This window comes from Pleurodeles waltl, chromosome 8 (assembly GCF_031143425.1).
Source record: "Pleurodeles waltl isolate 20211129_DDA chromosome 8, aPleWal1.hap1.20221129, whole genome shotgun sequence".
NCBI classification, from domain to species: domain Eukaryota; kingdom Metazoa; phylum Chordata; class Amphibia; order Caudata; family Salamandridae; genus Pleurodeles; species Pleurodeles waltl.
Window position 1 is genome coordinate 737,677,652 of NC_090447.1, and position 22,298 is coordinate 737,699,949.

The window sequence follows — 22,298 nt, forward strand, 5'->3', positions numbered from 1 at the left end:
TTAGAATCTTGTCAAAGCCCGAAGTCGAAGTTTCTTTCACTCCGTAACACACGTACCCACTCGTTGACCACGCCCGATCAACCTACTAAACCGCCCAGACCACAACATGGATCAACATACTCCGGAGTCTCTTGACCTCGCAGGGCCCGCCTCAACAACAACAACCACGTGGACCTTTTTATGCACAAAGCGCCAGACGCACATGAAGTTCGACGACTTCCCTACTCTCACACTCGGAGCCGCACCTCCGCTATTTCTATGAAGTTCGACGACTTCTTAGTTCTACACTCGGAGTCGCACCTCCGCTATCCTAAAAAGAGAATCCTCACAACCTTTTCACACACTCTGCGGCAATAAGCTGTGCAAGCGCAAAACCCTAACTTCACTCATACCATCACTAGTACCGCCGACGCTGTTTCCACATCTCCTTTCTCTTCATTCGCAAGCTTCGAGATCCCGGGAAAGTCGCGGTGGACCTAGCCCATCATCATCTTGTCAATTATTTTCATCCAAGAAAAATCTAATTCAACTTCTCGAATGAGGCCTCAAAATGCGTAACCGTTAATTCAACACCATGTACTCTACTGATACAGGGTCCCAAAAGACGTAACCGTCCTCTGCTACCATCTACTGGTAGAGCGGAACGGGGTAATAATTTACCTGCGTTCGGATGCTCTTTAGGTCGATGAATCTTTTGACTAAGTGGGAACTCTCTGTACTCTTAATCGATCAATTCCCCTTATCGATAATCAATAACGAACATAAGCAACACCTTGAACAACATAACACTTAACAATTAATCCAGAATACATTTCGGCGAACCCTGACCTTCCAGCCAGGAATAACCACACCAGTTTATTGCAAAGTTAGTGAATTTATTTCCCTATATTAACAAAGCTAGCACAATATAGATGTGTCTCAACACCAAATGATAAACATAAATGAACATTAATAGCTGTCCATATCGTCGAAACAAATGTAATCTATGTAGCATTTGAATCACAAGGCATTCGATAGTGACAATGCAGAGCACTAATACGATAATCTGTAATGGGCTAATTGCGTACATTTGATCAGCATAACAAGATCTCCAATTGCATCGTGCGACATATGGAATCCTCATCTAACCTCAAATTAGCATCAGCATGTGGGACTTCATGCAAAAACAATTTGGCAACATCAATTTAGAAAACTCCTAGCTAGGGTCCTTATCAAAACCAGCAGTTGGTTACCTAAAAGAAACACAATGCAATTTTACAATTTCCTTTCATAATTACCAATTCCAATCAGCAATCAATGAAGTCTTCGTCTCACAGGTACCGTTTCTCGATCAGCATGGGACGGGACAAAGGGGCAGGGGTGAACGGGGCAATTGCCTCACGGCGGCAAAGTAAGGCTACTACTTCATGCAAAGGGGCAAATCAAAGTTAAAGTCTCTAGGGCAAGAATCATTAAAGTCTCTTTCTCTCGACTAGAGAAAGCATCAAAGTCTCTCAAAATGGCGTCGCAGCAAAATGGGTCATAGTAGCTACGAAGTCAAAATGGCGGGATGTCCGAAGATAGAGAGCTTTCCTCTCGTGCACCTGGGTTTTATGGACAACAGTTCAAGTCCAGTAGGGTCTCCATTGGAGGGTTCATAGGTTAGCTTCAAATTGACTAATCAAAAACGACAGTTCTCAAGCTTTTACTTAAGCATACATTATCCTTGGAGATGGGTACGCAAGTTGCAACATTGTCTCTCGATTAGCTTACTCTCAGAGCCTCCATTGTTCGCACCTGCAAGTCGACCTTGAATTAAAGAGAATATATGCCATGCTGGCACCAACTTTAAGATAAGCATGTGAACAGTCTCTGTGGAAAAGTACAGCTTCAAGCAGAAATACACGTTTAATAGCACAGTGGAAAAATACGAACATTTAAACCGTGAGACCAGGCAACTAGGCCAAAGCCTCCGCTAAAGTAATGCTAAGCTAAGACATTTCAAATAAGCAAATCGTAGCACATGTTTATGATTATGTTGGATTAGTGCAATTCTAATACACCACGTTATAAAGCATGCATATAAATGATGGCAAACTACTCTGAGGGCACATTTTGTCCCCGTACAATCTTCATTAATTCGGTTAATGTCACACACGATTATGTCAGCACTACGTTTATGCGTTAATAAATCAAAACCTTCATTTTCTGCTTCATCACGGCTAATACTGATAGTACTGTCACTGGTGTTATGTTTTAAACAGCTCTTTCCGTCGAGGGATTAGTAAACGGGGAATGAGGTTAATTCCCCCGTGATGGTAATCCTCGATGGTAGAGTCCGTGACGTTACTAATGACTTAATTGGTTAATTAATGGATGGTGTGAGTAGTAAATACCCTGGGGAGGCTTTCCCCAGTGTGTGGAGCATCGGAGCGTGTGGAGTGCTTTTCTTTCCGGTGGCGTTGTTCTTCAGACACAACAGATTGGCGACGAGGATGGCTGGCCTGTCTCGTCTTTTCTCCCCGTGACTCTCCTGCTTTGTGCTGGAGGGGGGTTGCAGTGCCCGGAGGCTGCTGCCTGCCCAGCGTGTGGAGTTCTTCCGGTTTGGACTGCTGCCTGGGGATTTCGCTGTTTTCTTTTTTCTTGCGTCAGTGCTGGTGCTGGGGTTTTGGTGCCCTCTAGTGCTGGTGTCCTGGGAGGTGAAATTTTTTTTTGTTTTGCTTTCCAAGGATATGTTTCAGGACTTTGGGGGGGCAGTGTGATTGCTGCCTCTTCTTTTGGATTTTGTGGCTGGTGTCGTTATGGCATCTATTCCTGCATTGGAGCCTTTCGTGATTGATGGCCCTCCGTCTGCTCTTGCTGCCCGGTGGAAAGAATGGGTGGATCGTTTGGAGACTTATTTTGCTGCCACAGCTGTGGAGAATGATCAACGCCGTCCCTTGTTATTACATCTTGGGGGTGCGACAGTTCATAAGCTGGGCCGATCTGTGGTGGAGGAGGGTCCGCCATATACTTATCAATCATTGAAACAGGCACTGACTGCGCATTTTGAGCCTTTGGCGAATCCCTATTACGAAAGGTTTCTGCTGCGACAAGCAAGGCAATTTCCGCATGAGTCAGTGGATGCCTTTTATGCTAGGCTTAAGGAGTTAGCTCGCACCTGCACCTTGGTGGATGTGGAGGATGAAGTGCGTGCTCAGTTTATACAGGGGTGTACCTCTGTGAAGTTAAGGGAACATATATTACAAGTACCTGGGATGTCAATGGTGAATATCCTCACGTTGGGACGGTCTAAAGAACTTTCCAAGGAGCGTGCAGCTCACATGGAAGCAGCATTACAGACTCAGGTAAAAGTGGAACCGGTGAATGTCGTCAATACTACATCTGGGGAGAGGAGGAAGTATAAATCAAGGACTTCTACGTTGCCCCGTTTTTGTTATTCTTGCGGGGGTCCTTTTCCTCATCAAGGGGTGTGTCCGGCGCAAGGCAAGACATGTTCTAATTGCCAGAAGCTCAATCATTTTGCGAAAGTCTGTAAATCCATGTCCCGTTCTCGACCACAGAAAGTTAAGACTGTTCAATCGGTGCAGCCGGTCATTGTCATGGATGATGACGATTTGGATGATGATGGGAACGGTGATGGTACAGTCCATATGATACATGCACTGCAGCCTGGTGGGCATCCTAGGAAGCGAGTGCCAAGATGTTCAGTCTTATTGGCTGGTCACAAGGTTGACGCGCTAATTGATACTGGTGCTTCTATCAATGTTATAGCAACTTCAGTTTTGCAGTGTATTCCTTTTCAGCCCCATTTACGGCCTACTACAACTCAGGTTTACACATTTGGATCTGCAAAGCCTTTGCCGTTGGTGGGGGTGTTTACTACGTTATTGTCTCATGAAGGCCAGTCGATACCAGCAAAAGTGTTTGTTACCACTATGGGGTCAGACATGTTATTAAGCTGCCGGACTGCAGAACAGCTTAATCTTATATCCTTTGCCTTTAGTGTTCATTTGGGGACTGTGGAGAACTTACTGACGGAGTTTCAATCTTTGTTTGAAGGCATAGGTTGTTTGAAGGATCGTATGGTGCATTTACATATTGACAAAACTATACAACCCGTGGCTTTGAAGCATCGGAGGGTTGCATTCCATCTGAGGCCTAAGGTGGAGGAAGAATTAAAGAAGTTGGAACTCGCTGATATTATCGAAAAGGTGGATGGACCTACACCTTGGGTGTCGCCCATTGTAGTTGCGAGGAAGCCCCGTCAGCCAGGGGAGGTGAGAATCTGTGTCGATATGCGCCTACCCAATGTCGCTATTAAGCGTGTGCGGCATTTGACACCTACTGTGGATGATCTTGTTGCTGAGGTGTCAGGGTCGAAATGGTTCTCGAAGATGGATTTAAGGGCTGGATACCATCAATTGCTATTACATCCGAATTCTAGGGTCATTACAACATTTTCGACTCATATGGGTCTTAGGCGCTATAAAAGGTTAAGTTTTGGGATCTCTAGTGCCGCTGAAGTTTTTCAGGATACTATACGTGGAGTGCTGGCTGGTTTGACAGGGGTCATCAATGTCAGTGATGATATTTTGGTGCATGCGCCAAGTATAGAAGTACATTTAGTACGACTGAGAGCCACATTTCAGAGACTCCATGAAAATGGTTTGACACTCCATAAAGAGAAGTGTTCGTTTTTACAATCAGAAGTGGCTTTCTTTGGATATCGGTTTTCGGGCGATGGAGTGTTGCCTGATCCAGATAAAGTTAAAGACATTCAAACTGCTTTGGCTCCCATTAATGTGTCTGGTGTTCGCAGTTATTTGGGTATGCTGAATTACTGTGGGCGCTTTATTAAGAATTTGACAACCTTGACGGCACCTTTGAGAGATCTTATTAAAGCTGGTACTATTTGGGAGTGGGGGCCTGCTCAGGAAGCTGCTTTTCAGGCCACTAAATCGGCACTCTCTGAATACACCACCCTGGTTTATTTTGATCCAACTAAAGAATCTGAACTGTCGGTTGATGCTAGTCCTACAGGATTGGGAGCAGTGTTGGCCCAAAAACAGATGGATGGAGAATGGGCTCCTGTGGCATATGCCAGTAGAGCTTTAACAGACACTGAGCAACGCTATTCACGGATTGAAAAGGAGGCTATTGCCGTACATTGGGGCTGTAGACACTTTCATCTATATCTGTATGGCCAGCCATTCGTTGTGTATACTGATAACAAACCTTTGATTCCATTGTTTAATGGATCTTCGTCTAAGCCACGCATTGAGAAGTGGATTTTGCAACTACAAGATTATCATTTTTTGGTGGTATTTCGTCCGGGTAGCTTGAATCCTGCTGACTATCTATCACGACATGCCAGACCTGCTACATCCCGTGAAGTTGCAGATGCCGAGGATGTTGAGGAATATGTACGTATGATTGTGGAACGATCTCGCCCGTTGCCTATGTCTCTTGAGGACATTCGATCAGCCACGAAAGAGGACGAGTGCTTACAGTTGGTGATATCAGCTGTGGCATCTGGACAGTGGCATTCCCTTTTGAAGGATTTGGCTCTTAGGACGATGGCAGCACGTACCATGTTGTCCTCGTTACATAAAGTTCGGCATGAACTAGTTATGTCACCTGATGGATGTTTGTTGAGAGGACACAGGCTGGTCATACCATTGGCATTGCAACAGTCGGTTGTGGACCTGGCTCATGCCTCCCATCAAGGCATGGTGAAAACTAAGACCAGATTGAGAAGCAAAGTGTGGTTCCCGGGACTGGATGATCATGTGGAGCGGGTGGTACAGCAGTGTATGATGTGTCAGGCTGTTGGTCCTGGTGAACGGCCTCCACCGATCATTACCGAGTCCATTCCTCCTGTTCCCTGGTTTAGAGCTAGTGCTGATTTTGGCAGTTTACCAGATGGTCGTCACACTTTTGTTGTGATAGATGATTTTTCAAAATATCCAGAGGTGGAAATCATTGACTCTGTTACTGCAGCTCAAGTTATTCCACGGCTGGAAAAGATCATGGCCACTCATGGTCTATTGAAGGAGATTCGTACTGATAATGGCCCTCCATTTTCTAGCCAAGATTTTGCTGATTATTTGTCATCTAGAGGAATTGTACATAGGAAAACTACTCCTCGGTGGCCTCAAGCAAATGGAGAAGTGGAGAGATTTATGAGGACTTTAAATAAGGTACTGCGTATAGCCATTGCTGAAGGTCAGAATGTGGACTGTGCGGTATATTCATTTTTAAGAGAATATCGTTTGACCCCGCATAGTGTTACTGGAGAAGCACCAAGTACTATCTGCGTGAATAGACCAGTGCGGGATACCATTCCTAGTATTTTGGAACATAATGATCTGTACCAACAGGTGGGGAAAGTATTGTCACAGAGGAAGGACAGAAATGATAATATGTCACGGAAGAGGGGGGCTAAGAGATCTGTGTTGGTGATATGGTTTTGGTAAAATGTAGAAAAGGGGGTAGTAAGTTTGTACTGCCTTTCGAGAAGGATCCTTGGATAGTGAGTGATGTCAGAGGGACTATGATTACTGCCAAACGGGGTCCGGAGTCAATTACCCAAAATATTTCATTTTATAAAAAGGTATATGCTTCGGATGTTTCAGTACCCGTAGACATTTTATCTGGGGATCAAGATTACGATGATGTAATATTGCAAAATTCAGAGACCAATGATACATTTCTTGATGGTGGTTTGTGTTCTGATGTTCAGGATTCTGGGGGTGGTATGGTGTTGGATAATGGCTCAGGTGATCAGATGGTTGAGGAATCTGTTACATCTGGATCTGGATTGGCTGATCCAGTTACCTCAACCCGTGGGGATGGTCCATACAATTTACGTCCTCGTCCACAGTGTTCTACTAGGTTTCGTGACTTTGTAATGAACTGATTTTATGTTTTGTGTAGTTTTGTTTTGTTATTATTGTCTGATATATGATTTTGTGCTGATTTAAAATTTTTGGTAAAGGAGGAATGTTATGTTTTAAACAGCTCTTTCCGTCGAGGGATTAGTAAACGGGGAATGATGTTAATTCCCCGTGATGGTAATCCTCGATGGTAGAGTCCGTGACGTTACTAATGACTTAATTGGTTAATTAATGGATGGTGTGAGTAATAAATACCCTGGGAGGCTTTCCCCAGTGTGTGGAGCATCGGAGCGTGTGGAGTGCTTTTCTTTCCCGTGGTGGTGTTCTTCAGACACAACAACTGGCAGCGCAAGTGGGAGCAATGAGTGGTGCAAGCTGCAATGGCCTCTCGACAAGGGCCCTCGGACTTCTTTTTTTTACAAATTAAGCACTTCTCACTTCAGCGTCAGGCTGACAACAAATGATTGACTTTTGACTAATGATGACTTAAATTTAATAGTAACATCTATAACTGCACGTCATTTGCAATTATCAGCAGGTGAGCCTGTAGTCAGGTGTAAAAAAACACTCACAAATGTTATGCCTGAGCGCAGGTTATGCATAAGATTTTCCCTCCCTAGCTGGAATGAGGAACTATGGGCCAGATGTATCAAAGGAGCCTTTTGCGATTCGGTAATAGCGATTTTTAAAAAATCGCTATTTTTGAGTCGCAAAATGCTATGTATCATATTTGCGATTCGGTAATAGCGATTTCTTAAAAATCACAAATGCAATTACCAAATCGCAAATTGCGATACCGGCCCCATTCGCACCTATCGGCCTGTAGGCCCATATTTGCAAATGTTTTGCATTTCCCAAATTACGAATCCCTAACTGGAATTCGCAAATTTGGAAAATGCAAACCCCAGGGTGCTGGGGGCCTAAGGCCCCCTCTGCTGCACCCCAATAATTTGTTTAAGGACTTTTAAGGCGCACACATGCCAAAGGGGCATGTGTGCGCTAGATGTCAATTTTAAAAATGCATTTTTAATGCATTTTTTAAATTTGCACATGGTTACCACCAAGTTCAAGTTGGTAGTAATAGCGATTCCTTAATGCCCAATTCGCATTAAGGAATTGCTTGTAACATGTGGTTTAGAAATTGCAAATAAGGATTCCTTATTTGCGATTTCTTATTCAGAGAATCGCAATTTGCGATTCTATAAATGGGCTCGCAATTTTAAGGAATCACTATTTTAGCGTTTCCTTAAATTTGCGTTGCGAATGCCTTTCATAAATACTGAAAGGCATTTTTGCATTTGCAAACGGCCATTCGCATCGTTTGAGAATGCAAAAATGGATGATACAGCTGGCCTTTATGTATATGGAAACCTTTGTTGAGGTATTTTTAAAATTCACCTTCTTTCATTTGACTCTAAATTTCTATTCTCTTTTGTCCACACTTTCCAAGCCTCCTTTTTCCCTTTTCTGTGACTACCCAATCTTTGTAACTTCTCTCACCCACATTTGTATGTTCTACTCAGCATAGGATCTCCTTCCTTGATTTTTGCCCATAAACGCTTAAGGTGTCATTTACTAAGGATTTGCACTGTGGGTTATAGGTAAAGTAACTCTATTTTTTAATTCAATAAAACAGTTAAACCATAAAACCCCTAAAGGAATAAATAAAAGAGTAAAATGTTGGCCACAAAAAAGCACACTGAGCAGAATACTGGCCTATGACAAAAACATCCCTTGCAGATGGCGGCAGAGCAGAAGGTCAGTAGCCTTTTTCAAATCCTAAAAAGAAGTTAAAACAACATAAACATTGACAGTGCAAATGATGATAGCAAAGACTATCCACAATGAGCACTGTGGACCCCAAGCTTAGTTAATGGCCTGGCCACAGGCTAGGTTGGCCAGGCCTCTGCAGAAAATTAAGTGCCCATGGAGGGTAGGTGCAGATCCTGGCCACAGGCCAGAACCTGTGGCCAAGTACCACTGCACATGGCAGAATGTATGGTGTTGGTGTGTTAACCTACTTGGATGGCACCTGCCTTCTTGAGAAGTTACCTCAGGAAAGGTAGCTAAGTGAAGAATCAGTTGTTAGCTATGCCTGAGTGCAGCATTCATTTTTTCAGCAGGGAGAGTATTTGTTTTCTTTTGATTAAACTTGGTAAACGCCTTGTGTGAGCGATATTACTACTAAGTTAAGAATTGCACTTGTGCATAACTTTCTGATGGTCAAAAGACAAAAATCATCTTTATAATTTGTAACTTTGAATATGGTGGTGAGAATGCTTGAGATGTATTGTTTGCGTGGTGTAACAGATGCTCATTTAGGTATCTTACATTTGGTAAGTCACATGTGGGGGTTCAGTGGTTAATTGGTTGTTCATAAGCAGGTATGATGTTAGGTTTAATTTCTTCTTGCCCACAAAGAAGCAATAATATTCCATGACATGTCAGACATTTACAGCCATTATATGCCAATGGTGCTGCTATCGTATGCCACTTGTTCTTCCATCACATGCCAGGTGTAGATATTTTATGCCAAGGTTTCTGCTGTATGCCAGGAGTATTACCATCACATGTCACCGGTATGATAACATCATACACCAGAATGATGTCAACATATTACAGAACTGTGTTGTAAGGAAATGCACCCTTTTACAAGATCACCCTCAATGTTTTGGACTGACGCCACTGGTTTTTCAACTCTAAAAGTGCACTGAGGCCGACGGCCAGACCTCGGCGTCACTGTACTAACCCCTTACAAAATGAATGTTGCATTGGTTACTCCAACTGGCATAAGTTGACTTACTTATAAATCCCTAGTATATGGTGCCAAAAGGACCCAGGGCATGTAAGACAGAGTGCCCCCCAGGTCTGCAGCACTGGTTGTGTCATCCTGTGTGTGACCAAATACAAAATGACTCCCAGCCTGCCACTGCATCCTGGAAGAACAGTTATAAATTGCTAGTCTGGCTTTGTATGTATGTAAGTCTCCTTTAAGAAAGGCCAATGGAGCTGTTGCGGAGCTATGTATTAGTAAGTAGGGCATATACTTTTTATATGCCCTGACAGCAAAATTTCCGAATTGTCCTTTTTGTTGAGGAAAAGTTAGTACTCTGATTGGCTAACACAGAGTTACTGGCTGACCACTCAGCTTGGCTAATTTCTGAACAGGACTACTAAAATGGGTACTTCGAGGTATTAAAATAATAGTGGCATTAAATCTGACTTGATGCCTAAGCCGCAGTTATTGTCACTTTTATGGAAAAGCAGCTTTTAGAAAGTTGCCACTCTGTAGCACAATTTGTCCTGTGGCTTCACAAGGTCGCTGGCCACCAGACAGCCTTCTGCCCTCCTGGGGAGTACTGTGAACAACTCCTAGACTCAGGAACAATTGAAGCCTTCAATAGAGGGAGGTGTTACCTCTTCCTTGCAGGAAGCCACTCAGGGTGTTGGCCCACAAAGCAAGCTTCAATGGTGAAGTCACATTTGGTGGGTAAATGTTGATTACACTCCTAAAAAGTTGCTCTTTGTTCAGGTAGACAGGCTGGTGGCAGGAACAGTGAGGGCAGACAAGTGCCCATACTGGTTTTACCGCTGGCATGTAGCCCACAGGCAGCCGCACTTCTAGGAGGGCTACCAAGCTCCTAACATTCAAAGGAAGGGTTCAGACATCTCGGGAATTATCTTGGAAGTTGACAGAGTAGTACCCCTGGGATTGCTGTATGCCACACACAATCAGAAGTCGTAAAACGGACGGGAGTGATCCTGGTAGCACATTGGGTAGTTACTGCGTCATCCCACATTCTGGGCAAAAATATGACACACCCGGCACACTGAATCTCAGATCACGCCGGAATTGGAGAAAGGGACAAAGAAGGTCTGCCCGGCTGACCCCTGGACCTGGCAAGAAAGCCTGTGCTATCTGCTGGACTGCACCTACCGCACCTTAAGCTAGCAAAGAGAGCCTGTGGCTCCTGCACCCGAATATGCTGGACCTAGGAGTGTCATCTGAGTCTCGGTTAGTCACCCCCCAGGGACACAAGCCTCCACGAAAGGATATTGCTGGACCCACTATATATCGAGACCTAGTAGTCAACCAGCAGTTCATCTTGTACTTGTTTAAAGAGGACTTTAAGGGGCTCTGATATTTGTGGCTAAAGTTGCCCCACCTCATCCGTGGACCGAGGAATAACCTCAAGGATACCCCTGTCGACCGCATTGCACCATGATCATCCTCAGCATCCTGCATCAACGGCATCAGGACCACTCCATTAATGTCTATGGAAGTTTTGATGTAAAGTGTGGAACTGGACTTGAGACTGCTGTGGTGACCAGGTAACTGTCCAAATACTCCTTAGTGCCCCCCCTGATCTTCTCCCTGCTAGATTTGGTTGCCACATCCGGGCCAGAGTAGTCAAACACAATTCATTCAAACTTTTCAAAAGTTTCTAAACTTTACGGTTATCAATACTTCTGTGCACTTTGGACTAAACAACTGAGATTTACATTTTGCTTTAAAATTGATATCTCCGCAACCCTCCAGTGAATTTTGTGCATCTTGAATTTAAAAAAATTCAAAAAATATGTAATCTATTTGTATAAATTGGTGTTGGATTTCTTTAGTATTCTGTGACCTTCTTATTTCGTTGTTTGGTAGTTCTAAATGCTTCACACTAGTTCCTTTTTTCAGCCTTACTCCTCAAAGCTACAGGTCCCCAGGGTTAGGCTAAAGGCTTCTACAAATGAACCTGACTGGACGCACAACAGTTTTGCGACTGTATTTCCTGGTAAGGTCACACAACCATACCATATAATACACCACAGTTCTCACGGTTATTTTATGCAAGCCTGCTTCTAAGTATGCCTCTGCTCTAGTAGTAGATTTAAGGTGCCTCTCTCTGCTGGTCTCACATCTCTTCTGACCTCTTAATTTATAGGTACTTTACAATACATCCTACTCCCACTGCTTTGTACAGGGAGTAACAAGCTCCTCTCCTGAATGAAGGCTGAGGGTTTTGAGTCAGCTTCTGTTTAGGGCACTACCGCTCAATGGCACCAGCACCAGCAAAACGAAGAGTGTTGATTCTTGATAGAAATTATGGCAAACACAAGAGAACTTTTGAAGAGAGAATACACCAGCTCTTACACAGCATTGTGAATGGGAGTCATATGGGTAAAGACTCCCTGCTAACAGCCTTGAGAGCAGGGCGGCTTTAGCGCTCATGGCGGCCGGTGCAGCAATCTTTTTCGCCGCCTCCCACCCAATGACCACCTCCTTTGATTCGCTCACTTCCATCCGGCAAAAGTGCGCTCATCTCTCCCTATCCCCTCTAACATACATTCCATTTGTTTTAAAGCGCTTGCAAAGGCTGCCTTTATCAATCCATTCGGCTATGCACATAAAATACAGTTCTGTTCTTTACAGCAGGCATATTAACCCTTTGCGTGACTTTATATTGTGTCAAAAAGACTGGACAAGATCTCTCTCTCTCTTGCAATAGTTATCTTGACATTTTAATTGCTTCCAGAGGGCTGGACGCACAAAACTTTTTCAGCAGGTGGTTTTAAATTACAAGTTTAATAAGTTATTGCTAAACACAGCGCCCCCTGAGGTCAGCATCCTGCCTTCCAGGTCAGCACCTGGTACGGCCGCACCGGTCGCACCGCCCCAAAGCCGGCCCTGCTTGAGAGATATTGTGAATCTCTTGATTTACTCTACTCATAGTACAGGGCACATTTGAGTGCTCCCACTTTAAAGGAGATGAAAAACAGACACATTATAGTGTACATTTCCGTTAATATGTAAAATAATAAAGGTAAACCAAAGCCAATGTAAACATCTGCAGCACACAGCTATCTAAGTTTACGCTGTAGAATGTGGTTTTACATTTCCATCATTTTGTAAGAAAAAAAATCATTTATTTCAAACACATAAAATACTGTAGGTCTTAAAATATTCTTCCTAGGCACATCGGGAGGGAATAGATTTCGTTTGATGTTTTCAGAAGGTATGCTCACCTGGAAATATTGTCTGGCGAGCACGCAGAGACACTGGTTTCCATGCTGTCGGAGCTATCCAGGCTCAAAGTATCAAAGGTCTGGCTCTTGTAACTGTGATCAGGGTACCGGAAGTTATCCAAGAATACATTGGATTCAGATGCAGCTCTGCTGTACAAGTCTGGAGATTTTTGTCTTTGTTGTTCACGCAGCTGTTCCGAATTTCGTACTGGGAAGAAAGTCATTAAAGGTTACTTTTCCTACCACAAAAACACTGCCAGTGTTCAAGAAACTACACATCATAATAAAATTCTTAGAAATATTTCACAGAAATGTAGATGCAAACTAATAGAAGAAAAAACACGTGGAACGACAGACAATGCATTTTTATGATTATGACATCACTTGAGCCTAAACCTCACAGATGTGTAATTAATATAATTTTACAGTCTGAGTGCAATTCAAACTTTAAAAAACATGGGGACCATCTCCAAGACCATCCGAGGCCTATTCACTATAGTCAATGTCCTAAAAAAAGCAGGAGGTAAGATGTCCCTGTGCTCGATCCTAGACAGAGGACAGCACAGTCGAACGCTGACAGCTTTGTTTTCAGTGCCTAAGGGAATGTTTCACTTGCTTCCAAAATATAAATGATCAGGGATTTACTTCTGCTCTAGTCTGCTCTTGCAAATTCAAATATTTGTGCAGTCTTGTCTAAATCGTGTTTTTTGATTTGCAGACTCGGCGAAACTCTGGATGACCTACAAGATATGGGTCCGACGGAGGTCATCAGAAGAAGGGAGGGGATAGAAAAGGCCCTGGTTGGATCCATCTCGAGGCCCTGCACATTTTTCATGGTCACTAGTTTGTGCTACAAAATGGTTTTGTAGATTTTCAGCAATCCTTTCCTGTTTACTAATGATGAGGCAGCTAATACGTCTCTACCAGTAAATGGTGGCATATGCTAGAGCTATAGAATTTTCTCTTCCCTTGGCGGATATCATATTAACTTACAAATAGATGCTCAAGCTATGTGGGGCGCTGCACACAATGTCACCCAGGCTCTGCAAAAACATCTGACATGCCAGAGCCCAACGGATCACTCAGGGCGATTTAGTATTTGTTAAATAAATTGCTGATCTTAAGTGTCTCAGACAAATTCTAAGGCGATTTGAGAGAGTTCTAGTTCAGGCGGTGTAGGAATGTGGTTCAAATGTTATACGTTCTCACAGGTGGTGTCAAGTTCCAAGGAGAAGCATTTATGGAGTAGCATGGGAATTAAAAAGACGCAAAAACATATTTTTGACGTGGCTCTAATATCCCATTCCTGCGGCATTACTGTAAGTGCACTAAAGTTTCTGTTTAGATCTGGGCAGGGTTACAGACTCCACCCCTGCCCCACCGTTAATAGGGAACAGCAGGGAAGGCAGCAGTATGGCAATTTAAACACCACCATGATCTCCTGGTTCTACCTGGTGACTAGGCAGCGTTGTCTGCGTGCACGTAGTTGGTGGACACCGTCCCGGGGCTAACAAGACTGTTCCAGACCTGTGGAATCCATGGGACTGCCCTGCACACTGTTGTACATTCAAAGGAGTGCACCAGAAATTGCACTGATGCCCCAGAACTGAGGATTACCTTTCCTGTGGTATGCAAGTGCCTTACAAAATAAAATGTATTAATGCGAAAAATCACAACAACTCCCCTTTTGCCATAGGGAGGAAGAAAAGCTTCTTTTGCATCCCTGTGAAGGTAATCCTTGTGATTACTAAAGTGCCCTCCAGTGCAGAAATAATCGAGCTCTAGGGCTCACTTCCTTCATGATGCGGCACATGTACACACTAACCTAAGGGGTAGCTTCCGAAGGGTTTTCATGCTCTGGAACTGAGGATATTTGGGCTCTAGCCAGCTCAACCATCATCCCACTACCATCTTTTCTGGCCGCCTGGCCACCCAACAATCTGCCATGTTATAATTCGGTAGTAGGTGCTGCATAGCGAATAGCAGAATATTAGCCCTGCCCCATCTCAGAATTGGCAGCCCAGAGTGCACATGATATGACATCTTTAAAGGGGCGCCTTGGCCTTCCTCTTTGAGTACATGTAAAGGCTTTTGACCGCAAGTAGAGTTTGATGGGGGGCCCACCTATATCCACCCCGATTGCAGGGGGTGTGCGTCCACCTACACAGCAGAGGACCACCACCCAGTTTCGAGATCCCCACAGTTTTGGTGACGATCTTTGTGCCAAACAGGCATACTTCACTTTCAAAATACACTTTCAGAAAAAAGTCAAAGCCAGGGAAACCGCTATGTTGTTGGGGCTTGCTGTGCATTTAAAATTGCTTTTTAAGACCAAAAAACACAAAGCAAAGGGCTGTTTCTGAAAAGCAAAAAAATAATGGTCCTTTACTTGATGGGAGTTTTCTCCATGCGTGTTAAGGCAACTGTTTTTAGGGTCGAGCCTGCGCTAGCATGCGCTTGCGCATGCGTATCCCTTGCAAGAAAGATGCTGTAGTAGTTAGAAAAGGGCTCGGAGCCCCATCCATGTCACGTCAGTGTCTGTCATTGGTTTGTGGGCTTGCCCTTTAAAATCTACTAGCTTTCATTAGTGGAAGGCATGCATACATTATGGCCCTCATTCTGACCCTGGCGGTCGGCGGAGAGACGGCGGTCGGACCGCGAACAGACCGGCGGTATTAAAAATGGCATTCTGACCGCGGCGGTCCCCGCCGCGACCGACCGCTACTTCTCCACTCCGACCGCCGCGGCGGTCATGACCGCGGGGCTGGAGTTTGCGCACTCCGGCCCGGCGGTCGTCCCAAGACCGCCAAGGGTATTATGACCCTGCCTACCGCCGCGGTTTCTTGCGGGCGGGAACCGCCGTGCGAACCATGGCGGTAAGCACTATCGGGCCAGGGAATTCTTTCCCTGGCACTGATAGGGGTCTCCCCCACCCCCCACTACCCACCCGAGTCCTCCCCCCACACCCTCCACCCCCCTGCCACCCCCCAGAGGTGGTACGAACCCCCTCCCCACCCCCACCCCGACATGCACATACATGTACCCCGACATGCACACACCCCCAACATGCACATATACACACCCCCTACACACACATACACAACGGGGACACATACCCGCACACATACATGCCGACATGCGCACCTGCCGAACAGCACACATTACCCATAGACACAGCAGCACCCCCCGCCCGCATACACGCACTCACACACCCCCTCTACACACTCACACGCACACCCCCATGCACGCCCACATCACACAACACCCCCCCACACCCTCCCCTCACGGACGATCAACTTACCTTGTGCGTTGGTCCTCCGGGAGGCGACGGGAGCCATAGGGACGTGACCGCCAACAGAAGACCGCCAACAGAAGACCGCCACACAGAAATGTGGGTCGTAATTCTGTGGGCGGTGTTCTGCTGGCGTGGCGGTGGAGGTTGACCAGTCTCCACTTTCCCGCCGACCGCCAGTGTGGCTGCTGGCGGTTTTCCGGCGGAACGCTCCCAGCGGTCAGAATGTGCACAGCGGCACACCGCCGCGGTCGGCGGTCTTCACCGCGGCGGTAACTCAGCGGTCTTGCGAAAAGACCGCCAAGGTCAGAATGAGGGCCTATGTCTTTTTGGGTGGTTAGCCCTCCTCGAGCGCAGCGACCAAGTACTGAAAACATACCAGGCCCGCTGTTTTCCGTCCGGTTTGTGGACTACTTTTTCTCTTTTTTTTGCAGCGCGATCTCGCTTGGCAGAACTTGAGCGCTTTGCATAACATCGACCCTGTTACATAGTTAATTGCACTTTTGCCGGTTAGATAATTGCACTTTTGCCGATAGGTTTCACTACGAGTGAACTGTAGCAGTGCGATCGTGCTCTTTTTTTCCATTTAATGAGGCAAGAAAAGTCCGGTTAGGAGTTTACAACTACCCGTTGCATTGCAAATGCTTCTTTTCTTTCCTGCCCAGGTCAGCTTTGCCTCACCTGGCAGACATGGTTAGGGAAAATCTGTATCGGGAAGACAGTCCAGCAGAGGGAAGACCTCCTGATACATAAAAGGCAGCAGCCCTGAGGTAGATGGGCTGTTGCCATTGATTGAACACTGACAGGGGCTGCACCGGATGTCTCAATCATTGGTTCTCTAAATGAGGCAGTGGAACCACCCCATAGATGGAGCAAGAGTCCCCGGATTTGTAGCATGACTCCCAGTCTGCAAACCCCACAAGCGGCCCTCAGTGTGGGAATGTGTACCATTAAGACACACTTAGGTATTGTGAGGAAAGAAAGAGGAAAATCATTTTCAGAAGAACATTTCTCAATCTCGCGCACTGTTATAAGTCCAGTAAGTGTGGGATGTTTACATCTGAGCAATAAGAGTGTTTATGAAAGTAAGGCACAAAGAAGAAACCAGAAGGCCAATAAACACTAGATTTATAACCTAAAATCAGGTAGGGTAAAGCTGGAGGCTTGATATACTTGTAAGGGATAAGTGTTAAAAAATAGTTATAAAGTCTTCTATTTAGATATAAAGGAGAGAAGAACTGGAGAATCCACTATGATCCCAGAAGTTTGCTGTCAACCCCCCTGAGTGAAAACACAGAAAAACCGCCAGCCCTCTGTGTTTCCATGCTGCGCTTTGTGCACCGCATGAACTATCTCAAGGAGATAGTGCAATAACACGGGGACTGCAAAGAGTGCTAAGCGGTTAAATACAAAGTAAGGGCTGCAGACCTCGGGCCAGCATCTTTGCACAGATGATGATCTTGCAGTCATTATGCCACTTATTGTGAAGTGCAGACATAGATGGGGTCTGTGCGCTTGTGTTTTCCCGAAATTGAACATGTTTGAATTAATGTACAGGCCGCAGACACCACGACTCAGAAACACAGGGCCATAATTGCCTTAATTCGTTTCCGGGCTGTATAGTCCACATCTCACATCTGCGTCAGCTCAAAGATTTTCGGAATTAATGTATGTACCTACACACGGCAACACAAATGCACAGATCCCGCCCACATTTGGGCACACACTGAAAGGAATCTGAGTTTGGGTTCAACACTATACCTAATGCTCTTTGCTCACTCCAACCCAACAAGTTTCTCCCTTTATCCACAACATACACACACCCAATGGTCTCTCTCCGTTTGAAAACAATATTCCCCTGAAAACATCCGACAACAGGTATTTTGGTACCTCCATAACCCACTAAATCAATCTTAGATTTTGATAACTCCAACTTTCCCACCTTGAGCCACGTGTCTTTGTCAATAAGTGTATGTGGAGAACACGAATCTGCCCACATGTCAATTGTTACACCATTCAAGCTTATACTACATTTTGGAGGCCTGTAACACTCATTCCTTATCTGCAACACGCTGTCCGCAACAGTTATTTCTTCCGTAGGGGCATCACTTAACAACAATATTTGTATGTGGTCTTCTTCATCATCAGAAGACGTTCTCTCCACCTTTTTACTGTCGCCCTGCAAACAATTTACACTTTTCTTTTTCATTGCCATTCCACTTTTCTTTTGGTTACACACTTTAGCAAAGTGACCCATTCTATTACAATTAAAGCACTTAGCATAAGTAGCTGGGCAATTCCCAGAGAATGCTAGATGTTTCATACTACCACATCTATAACACTTTTTCTTTTGTTCTTCCAACTTATTATCATTACTGGTGCTGTCAACTTCTTGCACAGTCACATTCTCTGCTGTGTTTGTGCTCAATTCTTCTATATAACGTGACGTGTCTTCGATACGCCGTGCAATAAGTATTGCTTCATCCAAAGATGGATCCTTTAAACTTAAAAGTTTTTCCTGGATTTTCAAATTCCTCGTGCGATTAATTAATTGGTCTCTAATTATTTCCTCATGCAGGTCCCTAAATTTGCAGCTGTTAGCCAAAGTTCTTAATGCACTTACAAATTGGTCAATCGATTCACCCGTCACGTGACCTATTAAACCTCCCTCATCCACTCTTTTCCTACCTGCCTTGCCCATCCACCCTGGAACTGCTCTGGTACAAGGTTTTCTACCTTTCAACAACATGAATGGGGTCTCCATCGTAAGGGAATGTGGGGTGGTGCGGTAACTCCACATCATATCTTTGACCTCCTTCCTCCAATTCAACCCACTTTGCAATGCTAACTGGATGTTTTCTCCTAACACTCTGTTGAATCTCTCTACCAATCCTGCAGATTCCAGAGGTTCCAACACAAAATGTGGGGAAAATGTAGGGATTGTGGGGAAAGTTGAAGGTTTGCAGGGCACTGTGGGTAAGAAAATGGTGCAGGTGCATGTAAAGCACACCACCCTGGTCTCACCCAGATGTTTGCAGCCCTCACTATTCTAAGTGGGACTATTTTGAGAGTTAGTCAAGCTCTCACGGCCCAAATGTAAAACCAAAACCCCAAATAATCAAATGTCCGCTTGCTTGCAGTTGAGATAAGATCTTTTACTGTGTGTGAGGGGGGGCAGTTGATAGACTGTTACCCCCTTCTGTTGGGGTGGGGGCATACCCATGCGAATACTGTTTGGTAGCCACCACCCCACTATTTTGTTTAATTCCCTGGCATCTAGTAGGCTTTCTTCTCCCCCCGGGGAGTGGATCTGGGTAATTGCACCATCTGCCCACCGGTGGGCGGAACAACTTTGTCCCCATTTATTTATGGTGGGTGTCTGACCATACCCCCACCCTCTTTTTTTAAAAACTAATCTTCTCTGGTGTCTAGTGGGCTTTCCGGCCACCCATGGGGGCAGATTGGCTTTAGAAAAGTAGGCAGATCTGCCCCCACAGGGGGCAGAAATGGCCAACAGTAATGAGCCCCCAAGGGGAGTGACCCTTCCCAAGGGGCTGTACCCCCAAACAAAACACACACACTAATCCCTGGTGCCTAAGTGGTTTCTGCACCCCTTGGGGGCAGATGGGCCTAAAAGAAATAGGTCGCTCTTCCCTTCAGGGGGGGCAGAACTGGCCTAAAATAAAATTGCCTCCCAAGGGAGCTACCCTTGCCGAAGGGGTCACTGCCATCTGTAAAAAAAAAAATTAAAAAAGATCCCTGGTGCCTAGTGGTTTCTGCCCCCCTTGGGGACAGATCAGCCTAATTAAAATAGGCCAATCTTCCCCCAAGGGGGGCAGAAACAGCCTTAAAAAGAAATGCCCCCCAGGGGAGTGACCCTTGTCCAAGGGGTCGCTTCCCTTCATTGTTTATATTAAAAGAAAAAAAACTCACTGGTGTCTAGTGGGCAATTCTGCAGCATGATCGCTATGCGATTGTGCTGCAGAAATGCTCAGAGACATGAAGGGAAAGGAAAAGCCTTTCCTTTCCTTTCATGCATCTCCAATCTTCCTCACGCTCGGATCAGAAGAGAAATGAAAGCATTCCAGCGTGATGGGGGCGACCTCTGATGAGATCAGCGCGCGAACGCACGCTGACGTCATGAGACATCACTGGGTGGGGTCAGGGGTGGAAGGGGAAGTGATTTCCCTTCCATCCCTGCCCCCTAGGCCCATGGGGGGAGTGCTAGCGCTCCCCCCAGGCCCGTGCCAGTACGTCATGGTTACGTCTGTGGCGCATTATGTCCTTGGCGCCAAAGAGATAAGCTATCCCTCCTGTTTGCAATCTAAGGACCAGATGTGTATACCACAATACTGTGAGGAAATCTGAAGCATTGCATTATCAACAAATTTGGCAGTGCTGTATTTACTGTACATTGTGTGTGGGTGATATCACAAACACACCAGGTACACAGATGGGAACATGTCCTGTGGTCTTTCTAGTCATCCATATATCTCAAGACATTGGAAAAAGACACCTCACTCACATCTTATCGTGGCATGCTTCCTCATCGGTGCACTCTCCCTATCAAAGTAGGTAAATACAACGTGATGGACTCAACCAGTTGTGGGAATCCTTCAAAAAACTACTTGAGATAGGAGCTGGGAGTGATTAAAATACCTTAATGTACCCTGAATTAATTTCTCTTTGTTTTTGGGGATCCATGGTATGATTAAAAAAACCTGTCAGGATGTTTACTGAAGCCAGTAGGTCATACATCCCATTTCAAGATATTTCAGCATATTAAAGTGCCCAAATGGGTCCCAGGCCTTCGCCTTCTTCAGGGTATTATTTATTGTGGATCTCTTGTTAACCAGCATATATCTCATACAGCGTGTGCTTATATATGCATGTATTTATTGAGACCTACCAATCTCATACCTCTGAGAAATACCTGAGCTACCTGGGTTGGATGTAAAAGATTGACAAAGTATATTTTTAAATTAATATGAACTTAATTAATCTGCAATACAATGTCATTACACTCCTGTAGTAAACACTTCAAAACACAAAATGAACTAAAAATGTCTTACTTGAACGATGTGAAGCATGGTGCGAAGGCATGGAAAAGTTTTTTCATTTGAGATACGTCATCTAGTACAAATCTCTATGAGCAGACTATTGCCCATAAGTAAAGCACATAAATTACATGTGGAAGTATCATGTGATTTTCATTTTTCACACTGTTTGTTTTTCTTGATGCTAGGATTCCAAGCAAATAGCGGTTGCGCTACTGCAGTTACTTTGGTTGCGCTGGCTTTGGGTTGAATCCTAGGGGTGATTGTGCTTCCGTTTATGCCCACTTTGAATAGATTAAACAGGGGCGCGCCCTCCGTTAGGGCAGAGGAGTGTTGCCACCCCGCTAGCAGCAGCAGCTGCAAAACCTTTACAAGAAAACGATAATAAACTGAGGCCCAGATTTATACTTTTTCACACATAACTGTGTTAACGCAGTTTTGCATGAAAAGGGATACCGTCGGCTAGCGCCATTCCAAGACGCCGGCCAGGCGTCATATTTATGGAATGATGGTAGCCGGCGGTAAGGCTCGGCTAGTGTCACGAAAAAGGATGCTAGCTGGGTGGGGGAGGCGTAGGGGGAACAGGAGGTTGTGCGTCAAAGGATGACGCTATTATGGTTAGAGGGATATGTCCCCTGGGCATGGCCATTGGGTCCAGTGCCGTGTAGGGGGGCCTAAGCACTTTAAAAAAATAAAATAAAATACTTACCTGTAGTTACCTTACTTATCTGGGTTGGGGTTGCCCCATCCTCTGGTGTCCCTCTGGTGTGAGTGGGGGTGTCCCTAGGGCTAGGGAAGAGCACTTGTGGGCCCATTCCATGGTCTCTGACCACGAAAGTAGGGTCACAGGACCCCTTACGCCTGCCCTGACCCAGGCGTTAAATAAGGGAGCTAAGCAAGCTTTGCACCATTATTTAAGGCACTCTTACCCTGTGCGTTATTTTAGCACAGGAGGATAAATCGGAGCTAAGGCCATATCATCATTTTTTGCATGGGAACGCCTACCTTGCATCTCATAGACGCCTCCAAAAACGGGTCTAGCGCTATAGTTTAAAT

At 45.1% G+C, this 22,298-nt stretch overlaps 1 protein-coding gene across 4 annotated transcripts in view; it reads right to left on the bottom strand.

The window, feature by feature from the left end:
* Nucleotides 1–22,298, bottom strand: part of PHLDB2 (pleckstrin homology like domain family B member 2) — a 483,232-nt gene that overhangs the window by 56,048 nt on the left and 404,886 nt on the right. For all 4 annotated transcript variants that reach the window (XM_069204939.1, XM_069204938.1, XM_069204937.1 and 1 more), the window contains one exon: nucleotides 12,894–13,101. In XM_069204939.1, coding sequence (XP_069061040.1) covers nucleotides 12,894–13,101 — 208 coding nt within the window. The remainder of the gene's footprint in view (nucleotides 1–12,893; nucleotides 13,102–22,298) is intronic.